Source organism: Terrapene carolina, unplaced genomic scaffold (genome assembly GCF_002925995.2).
Source record: "Terrapene carolina triunguis isolate 2854851 unplaced genomic scaffold, T_m_triunguis-2.0 Scaffold247, whole genome shotgun sequence".
Taxonomy (NCBI): Eukaryota; Metazoa; Chordata; order Testudines; family Emydidae; genus Terrapene; species Terrapene triunguis.
The window spans coordinates 17,950,680-17,963,578 of NW_020664598.1; the positions used below are offsets into that span (position 1 = coordinate 17,950,680).

General features: G+C 41.1%; 1 protein-coding gene across 1 annotated transcript in view; it reads left to right on the forward strand.

Annotated features, from left to right (window-relative positions):
* OVCH1 (ovochymase 1) overlaps positions 1-11,281 on the forward strand; it is a 49,137-nt gene extending 37,856 nt beyond the window's left edge. Inside the window, exons 24-32 of the mRNA XM_029912805.1 lie at positions 1,238-1,372; positions 2,644-2,679; positions 4,350-4,574; positions 5,573-5,746; positions 6,957-7,182; positions 8,245-8,408; positions 9,657-9,755; positions 10,691-10,824; positions 11,062-11,281. Coding sequence (XP_029768665.1) covers positions 1,238-1,372; positions 2,644-2,679; positions 4,350-4,574; positions 5,573-5,746; positions 6,957-7,182; positions 8,245-8,408; positions 9,657-9,755; positions 10,691-10,824; positions 11,062-11,226 — 1,358 coding nt within the window. The 3' untranslated portion in view covers positions 11,227-11,281. The remainder of the gene's footprint in view (positions 1-1,237; positions 1,373-2,643; positions 2,680-4,349; positions 4,575-5,572; positions 5,747-6,956; positions 7,183-8,244; positions 8,409-9,656; positions 9,756-10,690; positions 10,825-11,061) is intronic.
* The last annotated feature ends 1,618 nt before the right edge of the window (positions 11,282-12,899 follow it).

Consider the following 12,899-nt stretch of genomic DNA (forward strand, 5'->3'; position numbering starts at 1 on the left):
TCTCTCAACACTGCTGTGCATGACAGTAAGCAAGTGACAGTTGAACTGGAAATAAATTGCAGCAGATACTATTATGGGGCCCTCAAGGAATTTCTACTAATTTATACATTGTCTCAAACAGTTCTGGCCTACAGGGCACCGAAGTGGCTCATTCTCCAATGAACGTGATGCCCTGTGATCGATCCATTGGTCTCCACATAAAAATGTGTCTTTTATGAAAACTGTGAAACAACAAAATAACTGCCAAAGAGACTGTTCTCTCCCTTGTGTGTAACCCTAACAGTCCAAACAGTTAAATAGAAAAGTAACTAAAATCTCATTAGTGCCATAGCATACGACCTCTATGTGTAAGATTATAGGATCAGTCAATTTTCAACCATCAGAGATGTCTGTCTGAAAGCATTATCTTCCCCAACCCAACCACCACACCCTAATGCTTTTAATGGTTACAGCAAATGTGTTTTTACCTCTTTTTGGTTTTGGTTTGTTTTAATCAAAGTGCACTTTCTCTGTTGTGAGAAGGACACTGTCTTGTTTATAAGAAGTGTGTACAATAACCTTTGAAATTCTGCTCTATCTTGGCACTGGTCTACACTACAAACATAGGTCGGTGTAACTATGTCACTCAGGAGTGTGGACTTTCCATACCCCCTGAATGACATAGTTATACCTACCCAACCCTTGGTGTAAACAGCACTATGTGGATGGGAGGGCTTTTCCCGCTGACATAGCTACCGCTTCTTAGGGCAGTGGAGTACCTATGTCAACCGGAGAAGGTCTCCCGTCGGCGTAGGTAGTGTCTCCACTAAAGCTGCACCAGTGCAGCTGCAGCTCTGTAAGTGTAGACAAGCCCCTCAGTCTGTTAATCAGAGTAGAATGAACTCAAGGTGGCTCAACAGACTGAGGTTTCATTTCTCACTGATACATGAAGGATTTATACAGGTATAGTTTAAGGTTTTCATTTTTCTGAGGTGCGGTGGGGGGGAGGGATAGCTCAGTGGTTTGAGCATTGGCCTGCTAAACCCAGGGCTGAGAGTTCAATCCTTGAGGGGGCCATTTAGGGATCTGGGGAAAAATTTGTCTGGGATTGGTCCTGCTTTGAGCAGGGGGGTTGGACTAGATGACCTCCTGAGGTCCCTTCCAACCGTGATATTCTATGATAACAGGTCTGGGTAAAATACAATAGCCTAGCATTGTGCCTTTCATGGTTATCAACTGGAATCCTACTACCTGGCAGGTAACTTCTGTGGTGAAATTTCACCCTCTCCTTTAAAGTCTGATGGTCCAGTGGTGACGCTGACCTTCACGTCCAGTGCTGAAGTGGCTACAAAAGGGTTTGTTCTGACCTACTCTTTCCATGATCTACAACTTGGTAAGTTGATTACAGATTTGGTTTTGAGTGGAGTATAGAGGAAGGTTATACAAAATGTAAGAGAAAAATACATAGCAGGAGAGTCTCACGACCATTTATAAAAAGAAAACAAACCTAAAGAAGAAGCTTTAATAAATGTTCAGACAATATCTGGAAGGTGTAAAGCACTACGAGAGAGAGAGAGAGAGAGGGGCTCCCAACCTATCCATTCCAGAGAGGAGGCTTAATGAGAGTCAGAAATCTGGTTCTAACCTAGTCTCTATTATTTACTAGGTATTGAAGCAATTCACCAAACTTCTGCATCTTCTTTTCCCATCTGTGAAATGAAGGTCACTAATTAACAGCCTGACCAAAGTACTGTATATTCCGGTGGCCCCACTCATTCTGCTCTGCGTAAACTACTAACCCCTATCACCATCCCTCCTTGTTGACTTCTTTCATGACCATTCTTTTCCTTTCCCTCTCTTCTTATGCACTGAACTCCCTCCCTGAGCTAGTATGCAAGTTCATAGCTTTCCTCCTTCAAACGCCTCCCCGCACCCCCAAGACTCACTTCTGCTGCACCTACAAGAAACCAGCTAACTCATACAGCAGTTAAGGTTGGTTAGTTTTTAAAAAGTGATAGATTTAAAAAATTGATTTTTTTTTTCTTCATCACTCATCACTTTTCTCTTGTAGCCCTGGATTGGAAGCCCTTTGGGGCAGGGACTGTCATCTTTGTGAGGATAACACCTAGCACATAGTGGGTGCTACTGTCATACTACGAAGTAACTTTTGATACCCTGGGATCAAAGACATCATAGATGTGAAAAATTACTGCTTTGTCCCTTAGGATACTACTTCTGTTTTTCATGAAAGCAAATCACCTTTTGTGACCACAGCAACCTAATCCATCAGTTCTCTCCCCTCCCCCACCCCCCCATTTGTTATGCCACATAACAAAACAAGCAGAACGTTTTGTCCATGTAAAAGGTCTATCCAATATAAATATACTGTCAGTTCTGGTAAATGAGTTTATCCTTGTAAATTAACAAAACACAATCATATCTTTAAAACTTCTCCTTTTTTTTTTTGAATATTACATATTTGGAAACCATACAGACCTTTTAATGTAAATATAGGGGAACTACCTGTCCCTGTGTCAGAGTATGGTTCTTAATGCCTAATCGCTCAAGAGTTCGTGTCTACCCATTGAGGCATTCGGAATCCCTAGTTTATTTGTATGGTGAATTTAACCATTAACCATGAATATGGGAACTCTCTCATTTTAGGTTCTGCATTAGGAAAATTGAAAGCTGCTGAAAAAGGTAAGATCAGTTCTAGCTCTCTCTGCCAGCTGTGCGGGGAGGGGAGACGCAAACAATCAAACCATAAATAGCTTTTCTAAATGTCTCCTGGATTTTATTTGGAGGAGGGGCTCTGTGGTGGCTAACTTCAATACTAGAACGTAGCCAGTAATATAGCCAGCTTAGTGCCGTAACAGTTGCCCTTCACTCAGTCTGGGTGATGCTTCCACAGTTCTGTTTCTTTAATATCAGCTGGCTGCTGCTTTGTTTCTGTTCCTGCATCATGAGTTTCCACACAGGACCAGAGAACTGTGTTGGTAGCCGGAACATAAAGGAATTCTTAGCTAATCTCAAAGTCCGCCTCAACTCCCTCAGATTTTGAGTGATGGGAAAGGAAAAGCAGATAGAGTTCCCCCTTTGCCCTTGCATCCTGGAGTTGTAGCTAAAATGGCTAGGCTGTCATGCCATATGTGACACATCTGGGGGAAGGAACACACTTTTTTTTAAAGCTTGAAAATGTGAACCCTAGTGTGACATCCCGTTTTTCCAGACCCTTCCCCATGTCATTCCCAATAGCCTGCAGTTCTCCCTCCCTCACTGCCCCACCAAATGTACCCAGCGTTCACTATCCGCTTCATGCCCACCTTAGTCTTAATCTAAATGTGTGTGATGTCAAATTGCTAGTGGTGAAATAACGGAAAGTGACTGTCCTTTCACAACCTACGTAAATGAAATGTACAAGCAAAAGGACTTTGGAGAAGCCTGGAGTAATAGAGTAAAATTTATTTTAAAAATAAGTAAATTCCAGCCCTGCAGCCTGCTCTACTCTACTAAATAAAAGAAATACATCCATTGGCTTCAATGGGCTTAGCCCAGGGATGTTTTTCCAGGTATGAATTTGTCTAATTAGAAATGTTACTCCTATGGCTGAATTGTACTGGTTGTAGGATCTCAGATAGCTTGGCCTTTGGCTCTTCCAGAGTTCAACACACTTTCCAAATGATGGATCCCTTTTCCTTCTTCTAGAACATCTCTCCTATTTTAAATATACCTGTTAAGGACACTGTATCAAGCTGTGTGGAGAACTACGTTTGCTGTGCAGGTAGATCTTAGTATCAACAGGAGCTTTGTTCAAGCAGAAACCAATAGAATTTAAGTTCCACTCATAAGTATGCTTGCTTTTGTTGTTAGAAAATCATAGGGGATCAGGATTTTTCCAAAGCTGGGTGGAAATTTTTGGATGAAACTGTTTTTTTCACACCCCTCCCCTCCAGCAAAAAAAAAAAAAAAAAAACAGATTCAGGTTGACTGAGCCCTTTTATAAACTTTTGTATAGAATTAACTGAATTGTTTCAGTGGAGATGGGGGAGGGAGAGAATTGAAAAACTCAAAGCGTTTGGTTTTGACATTGAAAATGACTTCATTTTGAATTTTGGTTCAATTTTTGCTTTTGATATGCCAAACTCAAAGGAAATGTTTTTCCTTTTGGGTCTAACAAAATGCTTCCATTGACTTAAAAAAAAAAATTCTCTTCACATCTCCCAGTTATGCCAGTGATCCAAAAAAAAAAAAACCAATCAGTTGTTTGTACAGCTCTAGCATTTTCAGACCATTTTTAATGGATGTTAGAGAACACAGATTTCTGTCAGGGCAAAATCTCAACCACTGAAACTCTCATTTTTATCTTTAAGGGTGTCCAGTCTTGGATCTAATTCCAGTTGGATCTGCTGAGATAACATCTCCTAATTACCCCAACACTTATCCCAACATGCTGAACTGCACCTGGACAGTTTATTCCACTTCAGGAAATAGGTTGAAAGCTGTGATCAGAGACTTGGTAACAGAGAATGCAAGAGACTGCATTTGGGACTCTTTGAACATCTATGATGGCCCAAATCACTCTTCAGGGCTGCTCGGTAGGTTGATCTCTCTCTCGTGCCTTGTCTCAGGGAAGTTGGCCAACCTATGATGTGGGGACAATCTCTCTAGGTGGGGAACTAAACAAGGTGAAGGAGAGGAAAATGTGAGTTACTGTAGGTTTTCCAAAGGTAATGAGTGCTTCCCGAATTGTTCTACAATTCTTATTGGGTGCGGACTGGGATGGACTCTGAAGAAATTTTGAACTCAGGGACTTCTCTCGAACTATTTGTGGGGGTAACAGTAAGAGGGAGCTGCTGTCTCATACTATCTTTCTCTTTCCACTGTTCCTTTCCTCAGTCTTGTGTATCTTATGACCTGCTGCACTATATTCTATTTGTGCATCTGATCTAATATGCAATTCATGGACAGATACTACTCCTTTGTTTTGAATAGTGAAGGTAGTCTTACTGTTTGGGCATAAACAGAGTAGGATTGCTTTAGAATGTAAGAGTCTCCTGTTCTTGAGTATGGCTTTTTTTTTTTTTTTTTAATTCTGTGGCTTTGACAGAGGACCTTTAAAGGCTGAAGCTGATAGTTTGATAATTAAGGAAGCACTGTGTCTTGTGAAACACAACTATATGGAGGACTTTGTCAAAGCTTTTCCTCAGACAGTTTACTAACAAATGGCCCAGAGCATCTCACAACTGAATATTCTTGGGAGGAGAAAAATATTTTCACCCTCTTCAGGGAGGATATTAAAATACTCCTGTACTTAAAGTATTATCCCCACATACTGTAGCAGTAGACTTAGCCCGGAGCACTCAGACATTGAGTGACTTTGGGCAAATCATTTAAGATCCTAGCAAAGCTAGCAAAAGAGCTGTAAGTGGACCCCTGCCCCAGGAATCTTCATTGTCATTATAACGTTTTGACATATATCTAATTGGCCTGGGTTTTATTTTTTAAAAATGTGGCTGCCCTAGGAATAAGTTTAGCACAATTTGACAAATTTGCTTTGTCACTCTGTAAGTGTTCACCTCTTTGTAATTTGCAGCTAGTTTATGTGGCCAAAAAAAGTCTCTCAGCCTGTTATCAAGCAGCAGCTACCTGACTCTACATTTCAAGACAGACAGGTCTGTGGGGAACAGAGGCTTTAAAATTCTGTTTGGAGAGGTGAATCAGTGGCCAGCACAGAAGAGTAGGAATGGCATAGAACTTGAAAGCAAATGTAAGTAATGTTGTAGGTCTTTCTCTCTCCCAGTCCAAATAGCCTTCTTGTGCCTAAATAGTAGTAGAGGTCTCAAGGAGGGCAAACTTGAATGTACACAACTCTGTTGAGGTGACCTGTTTCCTGAAGGAATCGTCCTACACTCAGCTGAGGATGCCATGATGGCCAGTCTTCATTCTCAGCTATGGACTTGGTTGTTAATTGTACTACTAGAGGTATGTTGCCGGGGTGTTGATTTTCAGGCCTCTGCATAATTCCAGTCATGAGTGGATCAAATAGCAATATTCTTACTGAATTAATGTACGAGGCAGAACACTGGATCATACCTTAGTGGAGGGAGAATGTGGTTAACATACCTAATTGGACTTTTGTATGGTTCTGACCACCGCACCAAAGGCTTAACTGAAAGAATGGTTCTCTAGATGCTGATTGCACCCACAAGAACCAATAAACTCTTCCATGACTGCTCATGTCTCTTTGACGAGAACTCATCCAACAATTCTTACTAAAAGGATGTGTGGCTCTGGACGCAGGCCAGAGGTGTCTGTCACAAAGCTGTGTGACCCAAAGGTTAGTTCCATAGGTGCTGGAACTAGGAGTGCTGGGGGTGCAGTAGCACCCCCTTGCTTGAAGTGGTTTCCATCGTATACAGGGTTTACAGTTTTGTTCAATGGCTTTCAGCACCTCCTCTATAAAAATGGTTCCAGCACTACTGACCTGTGGAATGTTCCAGAATATTTTCCATAGAGATCCAAAAAGAGGCTCTAATGCACCTTGTCCATTACTGTTCTTGATAATTTCCTCCACTACACTTGCACTGCCAATGAAAACAGCTTGACAAGCAATTTTTTAATTAACTGTCTTTTCCTTCAATTTCTCACAGGTCCACCTACTAAGTTAACAGCTTCTGAGGAAAGTAAATATTGTTCATTTAAGGTTTCAACTATCTCGTCTCTCTCACACCAGCCCCTCCCACAGTAAACACCTATTGGAAAATTAATGGTGTGGGAAGCAGATGATTCACCCAGTTTTTCAGGCTGTCCCCTCTTAATCCTACCAGATGTACTTTGGGGATCTTGGAACTCTTGATAGGGTTGTTTCTTCTGTTTGAGCACATGTCTGATATTTCACTGTCTGGATTTTTATGCATGTTTAGCTTTGTCAAGCTATGACCAGTAAAATATGACTAACAAAATTAAACCAATTCCAGACAAATGTGGCGTTCCAGTGGTGGATCCATTCCCAGTGGACAAGTCTGAGATGAATGTGAAAGCAGTCAGTGAAGAGCCAGGCAAGCCCAGGGTGGTTGGTGGCAGCCCAGCACTTCAAATGTCCTGGCCCTGGCTGGTCAGTCTACAATACGAGAATGAGCACTTCTGCGGAGGCTCTCTGATTGCTGAGAAGTGGGTCCTAACAGCTGGACACTGTAACTTCAGGTGGGCAAAGTCTTTAACCCTTACACCACCACCACCATAGTGGAGTGTGCTAGCCTGCAGATTTTAGCAGCCTCCAAATCATTGTTGCTCCCTGACAAGCAAAACCACTTCATACTTCTTGCTTCACAACTGTCCCAGAAGTGTGTATTTACCACCTCCTCCTCCCTGCTGCTACAGCCCTTTTGAAAAACCCCAGACAGACACACATTCTTCCTTCTCCTCAAAACATACAATTTCCAGGGGTCTTCCATCAGGGCACTAGATGAATTAAACCTTAATATCCACCTTGGTTATTGGGTGACCAGTGTAATCACCCCCACTATCAGTGAAAATATCCTCCTAAAATAACTTCTACTGGCACTAATAGGTCTCTACACAGGTTTGCTTCTACATATATTATAGTATGACTAGCCTAGTGTGGTGCCTCTACCAGCCCAAGCCAAAGAGTTAATTATTACACTACATTTGAGGGTTAACTTAACTTGATGTATGCCCTCATATCTCTTCACTATTCAGTGGTAGTGAGATTGTGGCAGTTGCACCAGTATTTCATACAAAAGCATTGAGCTGAATTGTCTGACACGACTCCGTAACAGAGAGATATGCAGAATGATTCTTGGAAAGGTTTGGCACATTTGTTGTGTGGCCTGAATATTTGTGTCAATGTAGACTTCAGCAGAACTAGAATCCAGTTCCTGCTATAGTGATTAGTGTCACTAAAACTGAGTTTCGAGAATACTGGACTGCCTTGTTTAAAGTACACGTGAACAGTAATGCAAACATTTTGGAAATTGAAGGTTGATCTCTCCATTTTATTTAATTTTATTTTATTTATTTATTTATTTATTTTACAGTATGGTAACTTCTGATTGTTTTGGGTAGAATTTTCAAAAGCATCTGTGTGACTTAGTAGCAGAAGTCCCATTGAAAACCAATCAGATTTATGCTTCAAAGTCACACAGGTGCTTTTGAAAATCTCACCCATTATCTTAAGTAGAATTTTATGCCAGTTTTTTTTTCTTAACTGAACTGAAAATGTGTGTTCTGTTTTTCCTTGCTCAGTGCTCAGACAGACAGGATAGTTCTGGGGAAAACGTATTTGTTGCCAAACATAAAAGGCAACAACCCTGTCCTTGTGAAAACTGTGCACACGCACTATAACTTCAGTGGATTTCCTTCCAGCAATGATCTCTCTCTCTTGGAACTGGAGAAACCCATCAAACTCGGTACTATCTGGAGTCCAGTTTTTGTACTACAACTCTAGCTGTGTCTAAGTATGTGGTGCGGGATTGGCATGCTCCCTTGAAAAGGTTCTGATCCAAGACATGCTGTCTGATAAATATATGTAATAATATAACTCTGTTCTCTTCAGTAGCCATTAGGACACCACTACTATCTGGATAAGCTCATGCGGAGCCTGATCCAGGGAAGTCCGTAGAAAGTCTCCCGTATTTAAAATAGTATTTAAAATACTAAATTTAGAAGAACCAAGAGTAGGTACATAATTTCCATTATGAGGCCCTTCCTTTTTCTCACTGCATAAAGATTTGTGTGTATAACTCTCTGGCACTGACAGGCACATATACCTCTTTCTTTTGAAGCAAAGTATATTGCTTTGAACAAAGTATCTTGTTTGACAAAGCAAGTTAGCCGTGTTCAGAATTTAAAGGAATAGTTTGTTTACCACTCTACAAAATATCATCTTAGCTGTGTATATAGAGACAGTCAGAGAATATCCATCCATGGTTAAACTTAGATTTAATTCATGAGTAGGGGTGTTTATTCCAAAAAATACTAGTGTTACAGCTTGGTCAACAACATATTGGTGGAATAGAAACGTGGTGTAAACAGAGTTAGTGCCCGCTAATACTGAACTTTGAGTTAGTGAACCGTAGACACTGCTGTACACCCTCTTTGTGTGCTGTTGCTAATGCAGATCAAGCACCTCTTTCCCTCAATCCATTGAATCACTGTGTAGCTAGGGGGAGATTGGTCCACTGGTGAAGGTTTTTTTGTGACTTGCTTGCATGACGGGATTAATTGTGACTGACTTAGGAGTGTGCACTTGCTTGAGTTCTGCAGGAAGCCTAATTAAAAGTCTCCAACTTGGTTTCTCTGTCACAGTGTTTCAGAAGTCTCCCTCCCTCCCACCTTATTTATCAGACCAAAGTAAAGTGATGTCAGCCATATTGTGGTATGGTCACTAGGCAGAGACTTAAATATTGTAAAAGACCCACATTTCATGTAATTGTGACTCTTTTTAAAATGGTTCTCTCCGGCATTCAAACAGTCTGTGGGGAAAACCTAAACAATACTAGAGCCCATATGGTGCTATGATTTGTTTCATGGGATACTGGGTTGTTTGGTTTTGGGGGAAGTGGTGACTAGGAGAAAGGGGGTTAGAAAAACTGGAGATGGGCTAAATAAAAAAAGGGAAACTATACCAAATACCGACCTGATTCTCTTCTACTCAGGAGACTCTATAGCAATAATTTGCTTACCAGATAGAGATGAGGAAATAAGCATTGATGCAAGATGCTTAACAGCAGGATGGGGAGCAACAGAACCGGGCAGTAAGTACATGTTACTTTTCTAATATTAAAGAAAACCTATGAAGTCCAGAGCCTTGTGAGAGCTTAGCTGCTTGTTGCCTTCTAAACTCAGTTTACTTTTTGTTTCCAATATTGCCCCGATGTGTGACACATTTTCCAAACAGAAAAGAAGGTGTAGTGACTTTCCCAAAAAAGCTCACTCTATTAAAACATAGGATAGGGAAAGGGTAACAACAAACTTTAATGTGGTGAGACAACTTTCATGGTATCTAGATACCTCTTTGATCTCCTTGACCCTTGTCAATTGGTACGTTGGTTGTGTTAGATGATCTCCACTTGGGGTTGAGGAGCTGGTGTTAAACCCCTAATTACTCTTGAATGACAGTACAAGAGGACCAGGAAAGTTGTTTGGTTTTTTGTGGGGGGTTTTCCACTGACTTTTTCCTGGCAAGGGTTTATTAACATACTCACAGTGTTCTGTTGGCTCACTGCATGCATGTATAACTGAGCTACAGGAGAGTGGGGCTTTGTCCCCATTCAACGACTGGTCCATATAGTGCTTCCAGTGAATGGACTTAATTCATGCGTTAGCTCAGCTGACCCTCAGTTATAATTTTAGCTCTCAGGGTCCAGGGTTCAAACCCTGCTGATGACACAGGTGCAGTGAGTTATACCTGGCTGTGTGAATGGAGGGGAATTCTTTTTCTCTGAAGACGCACATGGAATCTCATTCTATGCAATGTGTTGAATGTGCATATGAAATGATGCAAGGTTCTAAAATTGTGTGTAAATGGAAATAATTTCTGCAATAGTAATCCCCAAATTGTAGTGTCAAGAGATGCCTGGCATGGCTGAAGAGGTTAGAGGATAACTGACATAATACACGCCTTAAATATGTAACCTGTTGTCATCCTGCCTCAATGGCACATCTCCATGCATTCCTTTGTTTTCACTAGAGGATGAATACTCCATCAGGCTGCAGCAGACAAATATACCTCTCCTCTCCAACGAGGCCTGTGTGAGCTACTGGGGACAGGATATTAAAAATACCAACATTTGTGGTGGAGCTGCTGGAGCAACTGCTTGCTCGGTACGGACCTGGACGGGGGATGTGAATACTTGCTTTCCAAGCTACTACTGGTGGCAAAAATGTAGCTACATAATGCGCTCCTGGGCACTATGGTAATACTACTAATATATCATTGAAGGTCAGAGTTTGAAACAGGACCCTTGTAACTCAGCTGATCTAAATATTTGTGAGCTGATTAAAAAACCCTTTTTACTCTCTAGTAGCAGCAAGTAACTTTTTTTTCTTTCCTCTTTACAGGGAGATTCTGGAGGGCCACTGATATGCATAATAAATGGTTATTATAAGCTGATCGGCGTTGTGAGCTGGGGCAGTGATAATTGCCATCCAAAGTCACCAACGGTTTATACCAGAATTTCTGCCTACAGGGACTGGATTTCCTCAGTCACTCATGGAAAAGTGTGATTGCTGAACTGAACTCTTATTTATTCCTTTTTTAAATGGGGAGGGATGTGTGAAATGTGCCTGGTAAAAATACCCAATAAATATGGCAGCATCTGTCACATACCCTGATTTTCTTTAAACATCTAAAGTGACTCTACTAATGCTCAATCTCAGCTGTCTTTTTCTAATGGTAAATCTAACACTCTAGCATGAAAAATCCATCTCCCAAAAGGTGTATGTACGTGAATACACATCTCTCCTTACATGGTTAGCATTGCCATTATTAGGGCCAAATTCTGTGCTGGTCTAAATTAGTGCAGTTCTTCTGAAGTCAAAAGAGCTGCATTAATGTACAAACAAAATGTGTTTATAAAAAATTTATTTAGCATGGCAATGTTCAGCTGTTGTTCCGTTGACCACTCCCATAACTTTTAGATCCACTAATCCCAAAAGAATAGTACAGACCAGCTGTTCAGATTCAGTTCAGGATCACCACTGTACTTAACACACTGCACTTAGTCTTATTGAAACGAAGGGCCTTGTCTGGTAGAAGTAAAAGTGGAGATAATGAAGAAGCATCTTGACCAGCTGTTCCAGGGTAAAGGTGCCAAGAAAAGGTGGGAAAAGCACAGACATGGAAGCTGGTGACCATGTCCTTTCCCAGCCATTACTATTCATGGGAAGATGATGTAAATGAAAACACTGTAGAAGGTAAACCTCAACAACCCAATGAGGAACTGAAATTGGAACAAGAGTGTGGTGTACCTCCTGCTGCTACTGGTCTTGTCCCCAATGACCTCCCACTTCAGTGGCCATTCTGGGCATGCTGGGTGGTGCAAGGTTGGTCTGGCTATTGGAGGGAATCAGTTGTCAGCAACTGTAACAGGATATGAGGTGCAGCTCTATGACTGTGTTTTTTTTTTTTTTTTTTTTTTTTTTTAATTCTTCAAGTTGTGAGAGGATGGGATGGATCTGCTCCATTTACCAGGGAGTTTTTCTCCTCTCATAAACCCTTTATATAGGGGAGGGAAGGGGACTAAGAAAGAATTACCTTGGCAGGAAAGGATCTGTGAAGGAAGAGGATCCGGAGATCTCTAAAATACAAGCTTCCACCCCCTTCTCTGTGTTAAAGGTAAGGATGACTAGTTGGAAGAAATTACTGCAGGTAGATAGCATCAAGACACTTCATTTAGCTAACAGGCTTTTGTTTCTGTATTGAGAAGTCTGTTTCTTTCTTTATGTTAATCTTAAAACTAAGTTAAATAGATTCATGAACTTGTGTTCTTGCATCAAACTTACATCTTCAGTGTGTTTTCTGTGCATGCCTCTTGTCTCTGATAGTGCATCTTCATTACCCAACACAGTGCTAAATGCTCATCCTGTCAGATGCTTCCAGCCATGCCATACATGCAGCCCTCCCACACCACTAAAAATAAGTATTAAAAACTACTACAGCTGAAAAGAGTAGTGTGTGAGTAAGACACAACTAGGCCTTTGTCTGACTGCTGTCTGTACCACCAATGCCAAACATTTAAAAAATCACGAGTCAGGCCCTCTCAAAATTGTGAGATTGGCTTAAAAAACCCAATACATTTAAGGCTCTTTATTTGCCTTGTGGTTTTTAGGATTCATGTTTTTAGCCCTTGTAGTTAGGGAGAAAAGCTCGGGGGGAAAAATTTCCCCTACAAAAGCTG